Source organism: Trichosurus vulpecula, chromosome 8 (assembly GCF_011100635.1).
Source record: "Trichosurus vulpecula isolate mTriVul1 chromosome 8, mTriVul1.pri, whole genome shotgun sequence".
NCBI lineage: Eukaryota > Metazoa > Chordata > Mammalia > Diprotodontia > Phalangeridae > Trichosurus > Trichosurus vulpecula.
This window is the reverse complement of record NC_050580.1, coordinates 253,733,897-253,751,677: the sequence shown is the minus strand read 5'-3', so window position 1 is coordinate 253,751,677 and position 17,781 is coordinate 253,733,897. Positions and strand designations below refer to the sequence as shown.

Here is a 17,781-nt window from a genome sequence, read left to right as displayed (position 1 = left end):
ACTCATTGTTAGTTGGACCTGTCCTTGGAGAGAGTTAGCAAGATATAGTGGGAGATAGTGTAGTGTGGTGAGAAAACCACCGTACTTAGGGTCAGATATAATAATAATGATAATGATGACGATGATATTTAGCATTTAAATTAGCACTTAACATGCATTATCTTAATTGGTCTTCCCAACAACCCTGTGAAGTAAATGCTCTTATTGTCATATGAGGAAACTGGAGCTGAGAGAGGTTAATTGACTCGCCCAACGTCACACAGCTAGTTAAATGTCTGAGGCAGAATCCAAACTCCGGTTTTCCTGACTCTGAAAAATAAAAGCTGCTCCCCTCAATTTAGTAGTAAAGTGTGTTTGTGTACGTAAAGGGGAAATGGGTGAGGCATTTAACCTATTAAGGGCAGCAAGGTGGCCCAGTGGATAAAGTGCCAGGACTGGAGTCAGGAAGACTCCTCTTCCTAAGATCAAATCTGGCCTCAGACATTTACTAGCTGTGTGACCCTGAGCAGGTCACTTAACCCTGTTGACCTCAGTTTCCTCATCTCTAAAATGAGCTGGAGAAGGAAACGGTAAACCACTCCAGTATCTTTGCCAAGAAAACCCCAAATGGGGTCACAATGAGTTGGATACAACTGAAACAACTGAACAACAAAATAAACCTGTTAGACGCTTTCTGAAAGCTGAAGGAATCCAGTTATAAGGCTGAGATAGTAGCAGTGTAACAATGGATAGAAGGGCTAGATAGAGGAACTGGCTTTAGAATGAGAAAAAGACCTGAGTTTAAACTCTGCCCCTGACACATTTGGGCACTCACTGTGACCACAGGTGAGTCTCTAGTCAATGTTTTAAGACTGTAAATTATTATCCAGAGAAAGAACTACGGAGTCTGAACGCATATCAAAGCATACTATTCCCACTTTTCTGTTTGTTTTTTGTTTTTTCTTTCTTTTGTCTCCCCTTTTGTTCTGATTCTTCCTTCACAATAGGACTAATGTGTAACATGATTGTACATGTATATCTTATATCAGGTTGCCTACTGTCTTGGGGAGGGGGGAGGGAAGGGAAGGAGGGAGAAAAATTTGGAACTCAAAATCTTACAAACATGAATGTTGAATACTGTCTTCACATGTAATTGGAAAAAAATACTGTTAAGTGCAAGAGAAAAAGAAAAAGAAAATTCAAAAAGAAACAAATAAAAAGAAAAAAATTGACATTTAACATATAAGAAAAAAAAGATTGCAAATTGTGGAGGGAGTTTCCACACTGGGCATTCCCTACACCAATGAAAGCCCTTGATGATGATGATGATGACAATGTAGATGTAGTGGAGGGGGAATATGGGAATTAAAACTTAAAAGCTGCCATACATATTACACTGTTAGGGTTACAGTATTACTATGAGTTGCATTTGGGGGATAGCTTCGACTTGAAAGACACCCCAATCCCTTCAATCACCTATTATGTTGTAATAGGGTTATTCCGGTAGCATGGGGTCATAGAAAAAATGCTTCACTTTGGGTCACGAGGAGCTGAGTTGGGATTCCAGCTTTGACATTAATTTGCTCTGTGACCCCCAGGCAAATCACTTGACCTCTCTGAACTTTAAAATTAACTCATCTGTAAAATGTGGGTAATAACACTGATACTTCCTCCCTCACAGGGTTGTTAGGAAAATATTTGGTAAACCTCAAACACTATATGAGTGTGACCTATTATTATTCTACCAGGCTACGTCCTCAGAATTCAACCTGGGCTAGCCAGTTGGTGTTCACCTTAATTAACAGATACAGAGCCTGACGTTCCTGGAGGCTGAAGCTGCCCTGTCCATGAGTCACAAAGCTCATTAGTGGAGCATCTGGCAAGGAAACCCAGGATTCCACCTTCCAGCACACTCTTGTCCTGTCTTCTTAGAAAATAGACTGGCAGGTGTAGAGGCTTTTAGTAACCCTTTTGGGAAGGCCTCTGTCCTTTGGAACTTAAAGATATCCATAATTGTCTCAGATCCAAACTCTACTTTCATGCCAGATACCCAGTCAGAAAGGTGGATGAAAAGAGCCACATCTTAACAGAGGAAACATACGAGATCACACGCAGGTTGGACAAAGATTCAGGACCAGAAATCAGCCTTAGTTGTGCCTCCCGATGAGTGGATAATACAAAGACTTTAGAGCCAAGTTCACAAGGCTGACTTGAGGGCTCGTGGTGACTTGCTGGCCCTACATCTGGGCCAAAGAGGATGCAAGAGGTTCTGTGGGCAAAAAAGAAAAAAAAGTACAGATGGGCTCAGTTTTTTAGACATACAATATTTGAAAATGTAAGATTTTCAGAATTCAGAAATCAAGGTACTATTTGAATGACCAGTAGAGTCTTCAGTTTAATAGCTTAATAATAGCTAGCGCTGACACAGGGCTTTGAGATTTACAAATACTTTACATATCTTATGTGATCCTCATAAAAGCTTTGTGAGGTAAATGCTGTTATTATTTATCCCTATGTTACAGAGAAGGAAACTAAGTCTGAGGCAGGGTAAGTGACTTGCCCAGAGTTACACGGTTAACAAGTGTTTGAGGTACAATTTGAACTCAGATCTTCTCAAAGCTAAGATCAACACTCCATCCACTGCACCATTTAGCTGCCTCATGCCTCAAGGAGGCTTTAATATAAAGTAAACAAAGGTTCAAAACCGACAGAATTTAAATGAATAGTGTTAGAGAGTGCTGCTATTTGAAGATCCATTAATTGGGAAGTGAAAAACATTTTAGAGTATTGTATGGGGTGTCCCAAAAGTCTTTGTGCAGTTAAAAACTATTAAAGCTTTTAGCTATTGAACTTTTCAGCTTTTAGCTATCAGCATTTTAAGCTTTGTAAAGCTTTAAACTGTGCTAAGACTTTGGAGATACTCTATGTCAATGGGAAAATATAATTCAACCTACCAAAAAATTTTTTTTGATACACTTGTCTGGAACGTACCAGACGCAAACAGCAAATGAGGACACTAGTACCATAAGGAACTCAGCTTAATGCTTAGAAATGTTAGAAGGAAGATATAAAATGTTGTCATGTATATATTTGAGTTATCAGTGGGACACAGCAGTAAATAAAAAAGGGGGGGAGGCAAACTTGACATTGGATCACATTAAGGAAGGCATAGTGTCTTAATGTTATTGATCCCAGTCAAACCACATCTGTTCTCAGTCTTGAATGCCACATTGGGAAAGACATTGATTAGTTGTTAATGAGGACATCCAGATGTGGAGATAGAGAACGGTACCCAGGATGACAAGTGGATTGGAGATGTGCCTTAGGAGGATTGAATGAAGGGAGTGGTGCCATTTAGCTTTAAGAAGAAAAGTCTTAGTCAAGACAAGAAAACTGTGTTCAAGTGTTATGGAAGGACTCTTATGTGAAAGAGGATTTTTGGTTGGTACCAGAAGCTGAAACTAGGAACAATGGGTGAGAGTTAGAGGCAGATTTTTGTCTCTGTGGGAGAAAAAACATTCTTGCAACTAGAACTAGCCAAAAGTAGGAAGTAATGAGCACCCTGTCACCAGAGGGCTTCAAGAGGTGGCTGCATAATCACTTGTAAACGGGATTCCTCTTCTAGCCATGGGCTGGACAACCAGATTTCTGAGATCCCTTCCAACTCAGGTTCTATGATTCTAAAAACGGAAATTATATATCGGTTGAATTAGAAACATTTGTACATTAGTTACTTGGAATACAGGAAGTATTATCCCGTAAGAATGAATGTGATACATAGTGGTTAGTTTCCTAACTCGGCCCACCCACAACAGTCTGCTTTACCCAGAGTGAATGAGTGAATCACTGAATGAATGAATATTAAATGTTTACCATGTGCCAAGCAGTGCGTCAAGCTCTAAGGATGTAAAGATAGGCCCTGCCCTCATGATGCTTACATTCGCCTGTTAGAGAAGGATCACATATAGAGGGCAGTGGTAGCCATGGAAGGATATTTTATTTTGGAAAGTTACAGAGATAATGAGTAGAGCCGCAAGGGAGTAGATTGACCCTTTCCAGGAGCAATGGCAGAGTTGATTTGAGCCCCTTACCTCTGGAAAGGAGAGTGGGGGAAGAGGTGGGTACGCCTGGAAGTATGGCAGCTGTTGAGGACATAGCCAGGAAGAGCAAAGTGAAGCCTATCTAGAGCTAGGCCTAGATACATAGTAGGAGACTGGGGCAACCATCAGTCAGGACAATGGGGCTCCAGGGCGTGAATCCCCAAATGGAAAGTTTTCAGTCTTCCAGATTATGATTTCTAGTTAGCATTGCATCCATGGAAGAGATGGCCTAAGAGTGATATATGCTAGAGCTGGGCTTAGATGTGTCGAGTGACTAAGGCAGCCAGTAGTTCAGTAGAACACTGGTGGGGAAGGAGAGTTACAGCACTGTACTAATAATACTGTCAGGAAACATCAGGAAGCCCATGCGTTGAAGAGGCCTCCTTGTGCCTGTATCTTTGTCCCTATTGGTCTGGCTCCCTCAGGAGCGCTGTGGCCATCTAAGGAGATATCTAAAGTGGAAAAGCAGAGGGAAGAATGGACATGGCCTCCTACTAGTCTATTCTGAATTCCTGTACCACGGGATATACTTATAACTTATTAGTTGTTTTTATGTCCCTTAGGAGAGTTAGTACTTCTAGGGTACTGAGTTTGAGCTCCTCCTCCTGCCCCATTTCTGCCTCATCTTCCCTTCTCCTTGAATATGTTTTATTTTTTGTTTTTGGTGAGAACTTTTTCTGTCATGCCTCATTCCTAGAAATATCAATTTATGAAAAAAGCTATGCCAAATGGTAAAGTTAGCTTTGTATCCTAAGTCATCAGGCCCAGTCCTGTCTGTCCCCTGTTCTCACTCTGCTCCTAAGGCCGATATCTGATTCTGTCTATGTCCTCTGAGTGCTGGTGGCCTCCAGCAAGGCATATTATACCTTCCTCTAGGATGGATGCAGTCCTAGGAATTATAACCTTTGTTTGGAGAAGATAGTCTCCTATTGTGGCCACTCACCCCAAATTGAAGCCCTTTATAAAGTTTGGGAATCCGGGGTCTCTCACCACAGACAGACCATCCTTCACTGTGGCATAATTCTTTAATGGAACTCTTCCATTTCCCCTTCTAGACTGAGACTGCCTTCTAACCTTTCCCCTTCATTGCTTTTATCCCACCTGCCCAAAACTTCCCTTACCACTCTTTTTGAGGAAGGCCTCATTGAAGAAGCATCATTTAAACCAGACCTTACCTCAAGGAAGCATGGTCAGAGTGCTGAGCTTAAAGTCCAAGAATGTAGCTTTTGATCCTGGCTCTGCACTCTACCCTTATGACCTTGGGCAACCTTCCAGATTCCAAATCTCTAAAAATTGGGAAGCTAGGCTAGATAAGCTAACAGAACCATCATGTGACTAGGCCATCGGTCAATCAGTTTGTATTTGTCAAGCCCCATGTGCCAAGTACTATGCTAAGGCAGATTTCAGTGTGTGAGTGGGAGAGGGAGTTAGCGAGTGGAATGGGTAAAATGTCTCTGAACAGAACGGTTTAATTTGATTCATTTCGTAATAAACCTTTCCCTCCAAGTGGCCAGCAGCGTGGCATTTGGAGGTGAGAAGCCCCTCCTGGAAGTTTGCCCTCAGAACACCATGCCCATTGAAAGATGTTGGTGACTGGACTGAGACCAGAAGTCAGGAAGCTGCTCTTTCAGATTTCAAGGTGGCAAGGTGAAGCAGGCATGTTTTAGCATGGGCTTCGGGCCATGTTTGGGTAGCTCCTAGAGTTGTTCCTGGTAACTGTCGAAGCAAAAGACTTTAGTCCTTGAGAGAGCTCAGCTTCCTGCTGAATGTTCTATGTCAGCTTAACCCAGGCCTTTCTCTTCCTAGCACGCTAACCCTGGGATCCCTTCCCCTCTTTTACATCACACTTGTCCAACGTGTTAAGTGGGGCTAATGGTATTTGCACAATCTACCTCATAGGGTTGTTTAAAGCATTTTGTGAACCTCCAAGTGTTGTGTTTATTGTGACTTATTTATTTACCTTCTCTGTGCTTCGCAGACAAGCCCTGCTTGATTTTGTCTGCTGGCCTCTTCCTCTGGTAGGTGGTATTTCCTGTTAAATAGCATGAGAGTGTAATTAGCAGTCACTCGAATAACCTGGTCTTTGTCTACTTTTCCATAATTATATTTATTACAATACTTATTATATTGAGCTTTAAGTTTTGCAAAATGCTTTACATACGTTAACTCATTTGGTCACAACAGCTTTGGGAGATAGGTACCATTATTATCTCCCTTTTTACAGATCAGGAAACTGAGGCACAGAGAGGGTAAGTGAATTACCAAGAGTCACATAACTAGTAAATATCTGTGGTAGGACTTGAACTCAGGTCTTCCTGACTTCAAGTTCTGTGTTCTATCCATTGCACTGCTTAGCTTCCCCAGACTCTGGGGTCCAGGGAGAAATTCATGGGAAAGAAAGAACTGGAAAGGACCTTAGCCCAACATAGCAGAAGGCTGCTTCTGCCCAAAGGGACCCTTCGTGCCAGTTTGTCCTGGAGCCCCTTCTCTCCCAAGTAAGCTGAAGCCTCTCATTTTATAGTTGAAACAAAGAGGCCCCACTAAAGGGAAGTAATTTAGTATACCTAGTAGGTGGCCAAGCTAGGTTTCAAACACAGGCCTTCTAATTCCAAATCCAGTCCTTCTGACACTCACAGTACTAATCTATGGTTTAGATTCCTCCAGAAGGCAGACATACTTTGGAGCTGTTGTATAAGCCATCCCTTTCCCATAGCCTGTATCTTCCAAGCAACTCACTTGCTGCTTTGCCACATAGGTGAGATTGCAAAATCAAGAAATCTTCTTTCTCCAGAATGTTTAATCCCTGAACTCTCAAATTTGGGAATTTCTGAACTTGGGTCAAGGGGGCATGCACATTTTTGCTTCTACCGTGTGCTTTTAGAGCAGTGCTTTTCAGTGCAGTCCAGGGACCCCAGGAGGGGTCCTGAGACCCTTTTGTGGGGAAGATCAAAACTGTTTCGGTAATACCGAAGCATTTCATTTTCTAATATGGTAAATATCAGTAGATATAATCCATATAAACCAAAGCTCTTTGGAAGTTCCTTTGGAAGTAATTTTTAAGAATGTAAAGGGGCCTTGAGACCAAAAAGTTTAAGAACCATTGTTCTAGAAGAATTCCCTCAGTGCCTGATTGCTGTGGTCTCTTGAGCTGAGAAAATCTTGGACTTTCAGGATCCCTCCTCTTTCACCATATGTAAACACATGTCTACCTCTGCCATGTACTTTTGCCATGAGTCACCATCAATTGCTTTTGGGAGGAGGAGACTGTGCATGGAAACAGACCTTCTTCCCCTTTGCTCCTATTAAAGGTCTCCTCTATTATACATTGGTTTATTTCTCAAGTCCAAGAGGAGGAAGAGAGGAAAAAAGGCCTAGATGTTCACACAGCTAGATTTTTAAGATGGTAAGGGATAAGAGCCTATCTCCAAGTCTTTGACATCCCACTATCTTGAATCTCCTGTGTCCTATCAGCAAAGTGCCAGTGTATGCTTCTATTTCTTGGGGATACCCTTTAGATGCCTCCAGATGAAAAAGTTTGTGCCCCATAATCTCATCAAGTTAATTGGAGACCTAATTAAATTAGCCATGGGTTCCCAGATCAACGCCTTAACATCGATACTCCTCTCGCTAGCAATTAACTTTATACTCATCTGTATCTATTCTCTGTGTACATGTGTACGTATTGTTCCCTGCCCCAACAGAATGTATACTACTTTTTTTTAATTTTTTTTTATTTTTAGTTTACAACACTCGGTTCTACATAATTTTTAGTTCCAGATTTTCTTCCCTCCCTCCCCGCCTCCCTCCCCAAGACGGCATGGAATCCCATATAACTTCCACGTATAACTTCTCATTGAATTAATTTACACACTAGTCAAGCTATGGAGAAGAATTATGACCAATGAAATGAATCATGAGAAAGAAGAAACAGGACCAAAAAAAAAAAAAAAAACCCAACCCAAAAACAAAAGAGAGAAAAAGAAAAAAAAATGTAGATAGCATTCTCCATCGTGAGTCCTTTGGAGTTGTCTTTGCACATTGTGTTGCTGAGAAGAGCAAAGTCTCTCAGGGTTAGTCCTTACAGAATCCATTTATCTGTGGTTGTGTATAATGTTCTCCTGGCTCTGCTCCGCTCACTTGGCATTATGTCATGTAGGTTTTTCCAGGTTGTTATGAAGTCCGTATTATCCCCATTTCTTATAGCACAATAGTATTCCATTACCTTCATATACCACAGCTTGTTCAGCCATTCCCCAATTGATGGGCATCCCTTTGATTTCCAATTCTTAGCTGCCACAAAAAGAGCTGCTATAAATATTTTTGTACATATGGGTCCTTTTCCCACTTGTGTGATCTCTTTGGGATATAACCCTAGAAGTGGTATTGCTGGGTCAAAGGGTATGAACATTTTTATAGCCCTTTGGGCATAGTTCCAAATTGCTCTCCAAAATGGCTGGATCAGTTCACAACTCCACCAGCAATGTAACAATGTCCCAATTTTCCCACATCCTCTCCAGCATTTATCATTTTCCTGTTTTGTCATTTTAGCCAATCTGACAGGAGAGATGTGGTACCTAAGAGCTGTTTTCATTTGTATTTCTCTTATCAGCAGTGATTTCGAGCATTTTTTCATATGCCTATAGATATTTTTAATTTCTTCCTCTAAAAACTGCCTGTTCATATCCTTTGACCATTTCTCAATTGGAGAATGACTTGTATTCCTATATATTTGTCTCAGTTCCCTGTATATTTTAGAAATGAGGCCTTTATCAGCGACACTAGCTGTAAAGATTTTCTCCCAATTTTCTGCTTCCCTCTTAATTTTTGTTGCATTGGCTTTTTTTGTACAAAAACATTTCAATTTAACATAATCAAAATTATCCATTTTGCATTTTGTAATACTCTCTATCTCTTGTTGGGTCATGAATTCTTTTCTTTTCCATAAATCTGATAGGTAAACTATTCCTTGCTCTCCCAAATTACTTACAGTATCAGCCTTTATTCCTAAATCATGAACCCATTTTGACTTTATTTTGGTATATGGTGCAAGATATTGGTGTATGCCCAGTTTCTGTCCTACCATTTTCCAGTTTTCCCAACAGTTTTTGTGGAATAGTGAGTTCTTAGCCCAGAAGCTGGCCTCTTTGGGTTTATCAAAGAGGAGATTGCTATAGTCATTGACCAGAATGTATACTTCTTGAAATCAAGGTCTATTTCATCTTTCTCTTTGTGTCCCCCAAACCTATCCCAGTAGTTATGTACCATAGCCTGGCACATAAGTGCTCAATAAACTTTGCTTTCTGGAGTTGAATTGAATAGCAACAAATGCATGCTAAATTCCTTTAAAATTTGTCAAAAATCAGTTTAAAATTCTCCCTTTTAATCTTTGCAGATAACAGAGATAAACTTAAGCCTGTCCCAGGTCAGAGTTTGTCACCGAATCTGAATTAGGGGAGCCCCAAGAAATGCTACAAATTCTTAATGTTATGCCATGTTAAAGGTTCTCCTGATTTAAAGCATTTATTTGTAGTTGATCTGACAACTCAGTTTTAAAGGTTAGACCTGGCTCAGGTTAGTCTGGTGGTTCATTATCTGGATTGAAATAATATAAGACACTCTAGGACCAGCTAATAGTTAACAAAAGGAAGTTTACTTAGTCTCAGTAAAGCTACAGAACCGGTTTAGGTGCACGTAGTGCCACTTGTCTCTGTATGGGAATGTGTCTGTTCAGTAGGTTGTATTGGATCAGAAGGGTGTTGTGACTTGATGTGTAATGGGGCATCTACCAAGCTGAAGGGCACCAACCCCTTATGGGCTAACCTTTTTATTCACTAGCCTACTGGAAAGCCACAATGGCTTGAACCTTATCCTCCTAGACCAAGTCTCTTGAATAGCTGCCCTGCCTTTTAGGGAAAAAAAGAAAACTACCCTAGCCTACATAGCAGGGAATTTAGTAGGATTTTTCTTGCTACCCTTTACTGGCAATGTCCTAAAGATTTTTAGACAGGCCTACAAGAAGAGCTTACTTCAAGTAAAAGAAAAGAAAAAAAAGTAAATACAAGTCCTAAAGGAGAATAGTAGTCCCAGCGTGACTGAATATGGAAAGCAAAGGCCCGAGATCCCAGCCGTCATGGCCCTGTCTCAGAAGGACCACGCCCCAGATCTGTGATGCGGTGGCTGATACTGGGGACGGTTCACAGCGGACCTCCTGATGAAAAGCAATGATGATGATTAGAAGCAGCACCAAGAACATCAGGACAACAAGGCAGATGATGACCCTTCCAGCGTGTGATGGATCCTCATCATAGGCTGGGTCATCTGCAGTAAAGTCCTCATCATAGGCTGGGTCATCTGTGGTAAAGTAGCTTTGCCCTCTCGCATAGAGTCTGTCTGGGTGCCAGCATCAGGACTTAAGACTCATCCGGACTAAGACCACCACTCTTTTCCTAGGGCGATGCTCATTTGTCAAGGGCATGGCTTCTAAGAAGGGGGATACCTGACCCAGTCAGGAACCTGATGACAAAGATATTATTTCTCAGGGTAAACCTTACCCTGAGATGGGGAAAGACGGTGAATTTCCAAGTTGGCGGCAAGTCGATGACATTCAGAATAGAGTAGTGTGAAGAGCCCCTTTGGGAAGACCTAGCCACCTAGCTCATCCACAGAATAAGATGGGTCATATGATCCCAAGCCTTCTATAGCATAACATCATGGTCCCCGTGTCTAGACCAGTCATAGACCCACTCCCCCTCCTCTGCCTTTCTCATAAAAGCCTGATTATTTAGTTCAGCAGAGAACATATATTTCTAATAGGTATTAACATGCCCACAGTCAGCATTGTAAAATTGTATTGTAAAGGCATTGTAAAATTCCTCCCTGGTCCTCACCCTAATGGGGAGAGCTTTGATTGTCCAGTCTTTTTATTTCTAGGCCACAACCCCTTGATCAGACTCATGTCCACTTCCCGCCAGTCAGCCGTGCAGTTCATAACTCAGCCCACTGGGAGAAATTTCCAAACTCTCATTGCTTAGGGTATCCCCTTTTACTGGATTAAGGTCTACAAATGTCCACTTTCACATATTTCTTCTAGTACTTGGAGCCATTGGAGAACCAAGCAAGATGATATTCCTCAGGAGTGAAGTCATTATAGGGGCCCTTGGGATAGTGGAAGAGATAAGGGATCAGGGCTGGGCCTGGAGGTCTCAGCCTCAGGAAGAATCGCAACTTGTTCACGAAGGGTGTTCTTGAATTTGACATTTCCATTTAATAACAGTGGCCTCGCGTGCCCTATTTATCTTATAAAAGGAACCCCTTTTTAGGGGTTTTAGGAATTCCAGTACTTGTAGGTAACTTAGTAAATAGGAGCCGTCAGTTCACCCAGATGGGGAATGTGGGTTCTCTGAAATTCAGAGTCCAGTGATCTTCTGGGCTTCCTTTTGTTAAGACTGAAGAAGTGAGCATTGATAGTTTGTTCTGGACTATGTCTAGAATCATCTAGAATCTCAACCTCAATATTCCTCATAACTTGATTGAGCGTGCTAGAACCTGGATTCTCTTAGAGCTTATCTCCCATCTCTTGTCCCTTATGTGAGCCACTATCAGGTCTAGGGCTTCTGCCACCATGGCCTTCTCTGGCCTGGTCACAATTATGCCATAAATGTAGTCGTGGGCATCAGTGTTCTTGGTAAGTGGGATCTCTTTCTGACTACCATATCGTAGCAATATGAGGAAGAGTTCAGGTAGTCCTAGAAGGTATATGGACTTCTTCCTAGGTACAGAACTGCTCCTGACTAGTCTCAGACACAGAAAAAGGAAAAAAAAAAAGCAAGTTTGGTAATCCCAAACCATTACTGTGGGGTGTTGGTTCCCTGATCTACCACATTAATGTAGATCAGGACAACCTCAGCAATTGATGTAAAAGCTTTTTTTCTCCTTGCTCCTTCTAGTCCACTGTAATCTATCAGATGCCATTTGCCTTCCTTACTGGTCACTCAGAATAAGGGAGAGGTGGTATATCAAAGTACTCTGTCCTTCATCTCCATCACAAGGGAAGAAATAATTTCCACGCCCTTACTAGGACCTACAGGATGGCTCAAATAAATCCAGAAGTCTCTCTACTTGGTCCTACCCTTAATCACTAGCACAGAGTCTGCTGTAAGCATTCACCTAGATATTGATTCCCCAAAACTCATGCTACTGGTTTCCCTTGGTGGTCTGAACCCCAGCCTTCCCAGTGGGAACTAAGGTGCCCCTGTGGACCTGTTGGAGGTTTCCTAACAGTAACCTGGCTGCTGGTGTCCAGCAAATCCAAGTAGAGACACTTTAGGCTTGGGTGGGGCTGAAGGGCTCTTACTGTACCTATGAAGGGCAGGACAGTTTTACAAGCATCCCTGTAAACTAATGATCAATTATTTCCTTATCAGCCCTGTTACAGGAAACATACTTAAAGTGTGTCACGGAAGATGTTGCCACCTTCAGCCATACTTAGAATTCCTATTTGCAGCAGCAGTCACATTTGTCTAGGTAGCTACTGTGGTTGTCCCAGTCTCTTGCTCAGATTTCACCAGTCTGTCCACGTCTATATAGTGGTGCACCATGGGAAGCCCATAACCAAACCTTGTCACCATTAGGGTAGAATACCACCCATAAGGCAGGATCTAGTTGCCTCTCCCTCCTCTAAGCAGGCTGGTCATAAGGCATAAAGGGCCTGGGGTGTCTGTGTATGGTTGGGGAATGGGGCATCCCAAACTCATTTCTATTAGGAATTTTATCCCCTCCCTGCTTGCCCATGACCTTTCTGTCCCCACCCTGTAACAGCATTCATCCTTTCACTTCAACTCTTACTGAGTGCCATCGGTTATCTACGTGCCTTCAGGGCACAGTTCTAACTTCTAGTTCTTCTAGCTGCCGAATGGGCACAGAGTTTCCTTTAACTTTCCTTATGCTAGTGACCAGCTTTTCTAAAGCTGTTAGAAATAACCAGGGAATATCGCCTTGGGCACTATCTTTATCCTCCATGTATACTTCCTTTGACATCTCTTCTCGGGTCAGTGGATTGTTAATCTCTGTCACATTGACTGAGGTTGCCTTTGGTAGCTACAGAGTGCCAGCCTCCTGCATGGATTCAAATTCTTATTCCTCTATTTACTACCTGTGTGACTTTGAGGGAATCACTTGACCTTTCTTGGCTTCAGGTTCCTTCTTTATACCATGAGGGGGTGGACTAGCCCCCTGAGATCCATTCCAGCTCTAAATTTATTAGATAAGTAATATTATGGTGGGGATTCCTTTTTAGTATGAGTCGGGTTGGATGGCTGCTGAGGTCCCTTCTGACTCAAATTCCATGATTCCTATGAGTTTTGTTTCTCATCTTGTATTGGTATTGACAGGGTCTAGCACAGTACGGTTAAACTCAGATAGAAATATATCCCTGTGAACTGCGTATTAGCTTGGAAAACCAAATAAACATTATCTATGTTGTATTACATTTTTACATATTTTGTTAACCATTTTCCAATTACAGTTTAATCTAGTTCAGGATACATTTGAGAGTTTTTCTTGGCCTCATGTTGCTGTGGGTGGTGAGTTTGACATATAGTAGAGCTAGGTTGCAAAACCACATGTTGCCAGTAGGGGGTGCTCTCTGACCCATAGTGTAGGCTAATAGATTTAGAGCTGGAGGGGACCTTTCAAGCCCCCCTTACCCACCCCCCATTTCACAGATGACATCATTTAAAGCCCAGAAAAATGGAGAAACTTACCCAAGGGCGCACAGGTAAGTAAGTAGCAAAGCACAGATTCAAACCCGAGTCCTCTGACTCCAAACCTAGCCATTTTTTCCCCACCGTATCCCACGGCCTCGCAGTGAGAAGGTTCCTTGTGTTGGAGGCTTCCGTTCTGTAAAATGAATTAGGACTATGCTTTTATCAGTTTTTCAAGTTGAGGACTTCCAAAATGAGCTTTTCTTTTAAATGAAGGATATTCTCTATTGACAGTCATGACTAAGGAAAAATGAAATGCATTTAGCTTCCCAGTGGGATGTGGTGGAACGTAGTCAGTTCTTTTTGGAATTGTGCTATTTACCTCTCTGTCTTCATCTTTCAGAGTGAATCATCCTTTAACTTAATATCTGAGAAATGTGACATCTTATCGATTCTTTGTGACCATCCAGAAAATAGGATTTACCAGAGGAAAATTCAGGTAAGGCCATGAGTGTTTAAAACAAACAAGGGGAAGAATGTTTATGGCATTTCTGTTTTGGTCAGGATCTGTGATTTCATCATCTGAATCATCTGAAAATTCCTTCTGTAGATGCAAATTGACACCTCACTTAGAGTCTTAGGGAGTTGTTCAGGTTGCTGAGAGGTTCATTGGTTTACCTTTAGTCTCATATATCAGAGGGAGAATTTGAACCAGATCTTCCTGATTCCAATGCCGTCCCTCAAGTCACTATACACTTCTCTGTCTGTCTCTGTCTGTCTGTCTGTCTCTCCCTCTCTCCCTGTACCACCTCTTTGTCTCTGTCTCCCCCCACCCCTCGCTCTCTCTCATACACACACACTTTCTTACAAACACATATTCTCTCTTCCTATCTCTCTCTCTCTCTCATGCACTCACACACACACTCCCTCTCTCTTACATACACACATATTTCTTTCCCTCCCTCTTTCTCTCTTACATACACATATACGCTCTCTCATACACACAAACATTCACTGTCTAATACACACACTTTATCTCTCTCCCTCTCCCTTACACTTCTCCTCTCTCTTCCTCTTCTTCTTTCTCACACACACTTTCTCTACCTCTCTCTTACACCTCTCTCTCACACACACATACCCTCTCTCTTTCACACACCCATACATACACATACTCTCTCCCTGTCTCTTACACACACACACACACACACACACACACACACACACACACACACTTACTCTTCCTCTTTATCTCTTTCTATGTATGTATTCTGTACATATATACACATTTAGGTTCATATATGTATATGCATATGTATATATAATACAAATATATATGATACAATGTGTGTGTGTGTGTGTATTTTTGACTGGATCTGTGATGTCCTCTTTGTAGCACGTCATCTGCAGCTTATGGCCTGGAGAGTCTCCTTAGGTACTGAAGAGATGGGGGGATTTGCCCGTCAAATGCAGGACTCACTCTCACTCTTACACTCATACTTTTCTCAGACTGCAGGGACTGTGGTGCTTGTAGTTTAGGGTAGTATGAGGTGAAAAGAAAGTCTCTAGGTTAAGTTACAGACAATATCCAGAAGTAAGAGTAAGTTTCTCACAAAAGACTGGATCGGTTTTCTTTCTGTGTCTGTCCATTGAAAAATGATGTCTGCCAAAAACAAGGTGGTGGTTTTCCAATATCATATCTCTTTAGCTTGTTTTTAGACAGGCTGAGTTTGAAGTTCTCGTGAGGCACATCCAGTTAGGAAGGCAGGTCTAGAACTCAGAAGAGGGGTCAGAAATAGAGTCAGAGTTTTTGGAGCCATCCAAGAAGAAGCAATAGTCAAAGCCGTAGCAATGGATGAAAGTGCCAAGGGAGAAAGTAGAAAGCGAGAAGAGGAAAGGGGTGAGGGTAGAATCTTGGGGAACACTGACCTTGAGGGGAGGGGACGAGTAACCAGTGAAGGAAGCAGAGGAAGAGTAGTCAGAGAGGAAGGAGGAGAACCAGGATGGCATGGTGTTCAGGGGTGACCCGAAACCTAAGAACTATTGGTATCAACCAGAAGTGGATTCTAAGGAAACATCTCATTTGATCCTCACAAGGAGGACACTAGGGAATACAGGGTGCAAGAATTGTTCCCATTTTATGGGTGGAGAAACTGAGGCCCAGAGAAGTTAAATGATGTATTCAAGATCACATAGCCAGTAGGTGGCAGGGGCTGGGACTCAAGCCCACGCTTCAGATTGCCACAGTACCACTGTTGCCTCTCAAGTGGAAACAGCAAATCACATACCCCACTTAAGACTAGTCTCTGCTGTCAGGCCAGTGGGTCTGCTCTGTTGTAGGAAGAATAAGGTTTTCCTTGGGATATTTTCTTAGACTCTACTTCTGGTCGATAGCGACAGTGCTTAAAGTTTTGGGTGACCCTTGAACACCGTGCCATCCTGGTTCTCCTCCTTCCTCTCTGACTGTTCTTCTTTTGCCTTCTTCACTGGTTACTCGTCCCCTTCCCTTAAGGTCACTGTTCCCCAAGATTCTACCCCCACTCCCTTCCTCTTCTCTCTCTCTGCTCTCTCCTTTGGCACTCTCATCCATTACTGTGGCTTTGACTCTTTCTTCTTCTCAGATGACTCCAAAAACTCTGACTCTATTTCTGAACTCTCTTCCGAGTTCTAGACCTGCCTCCCGAACCGGATGTGCCTCATAAGAACTTCAAACTCCGCCTGTCTAGAACTAAGTTTTTTTGTCTTTCCCTTTTTTTTATTTTATTTTAAATTTATTTATTTAACATATTTAGTTTTCAGCATTGATTTTCACAAGAGTTTGAATTACAAATTTTCTCCCCATTTCTACCCTCCCCCCCACTCCAAGATGGCGTATATTCTGGTTGCCCTGTTCCCCATTCAGCCCTCCCTTCTGTCATCCCACTCCCCTGCCATCCCCTTTTCCCTTCCTTTCTTGTAGGGCAAGATAAATTTCTACACCCCATTGCCTGTGTATCTTATTTTCTAGTTGCATGCAAAAACTTTTTTTTTTGTTTTTGAACATCTGTTTTTAAAACTTTGAGTTCCAAATTCTCTCCCATCTTCCCTTCCCACCCACCCTCCCTAAGAAGTCAAGCAATTCAACATAGGCCACATGTGTATCATTATGTATAACCCTTCCACAATACTCATGTTGTAAAAGACTAACTACATTTTGCTCCTTCCCAACCCATCCCCCTTTATTGAATTTTCTCCCTTGACCCTGTCCCCTTTACAAAGTGTTTGTTTTTGATTACCTCCACCCCCCATCTGCCCTCCCCTCCATCATCTCCCCCTTTTTTTTGTCTTCTTCCCTTTTCTTTCCTGTGGGGTAAGGTACCCAATTGAGTATGTATGGTATTCCCTCCTCAGAACAAATTTGATGAGAGCAAGATTCACTCATTCCTCCCTCACCTGCCCTCTCCCCTCCCACAGAACTGCTTCCTCTTGCCACCTTTATTTGAGATAATCCACCCCATTCTATCTCTCCTTATCTCCCTCTCTCAATATATTCCTCTCTAATCCCTTAATTTGATTTTATTTCTTTTAGATATCTTCCCTTCATCTTCAGCTCACCCTGTGTCCGCTCTCTCTCTCTCTCTCTCTCTCTCTCTCTCTCTATATATATATATATATATATATATATATATATATAAAATGTATATATATAATATATATATATACACACACACATACATATATACATACACATTCACTTATATATATATAAGTGAATAAACATATATATATATATATGCATATTCCCTTCAGCTACCCTAATACTGAGGTCTCATGAATCATACACGTCATCTTTCCATGTAGGAATGTAAACAAAACAGTTCAACTTTAGTAAGTCCCTTGCAATTTCTTTTTCTTGTTCTTTTTCTTGATTACCTTTTCATGCTTCTCTTGATTCTTGTGTTTGAAAGTCAAATTTTCTATTCAGCTCCGGTCTTTTCACTGAGAAAGGTTGAAAGTCCTCTATT

The 17,781-nt window shown here is 41.8% G+C and overlaps 1 protein-coding gene across 1 annotated transcript in view; it reads left to right on the top strand.

Moving 5' to 3' along the window:
- OTUB2 (OTU deubiquitinase, ubiquitin aldehyde binding 2) overlaps nucleotides 1-17,781 on the top strand; it is a 42,265-nt gene that overhangs the window by 4,469 nt on the left and 20,015 nt on the right. Inside the window, exon 2 of the mRNA XM_036735029.1 lies at nucleotides 14,184-14,279. Coding sequence (XP_036590924.1) covers nucleotides 14,184-14,279 — 96 coding nt within the window. The remainder of the gene's footprint in view (nucleotides 1-14,183; nucleotides 14,280-17,781) is intronic.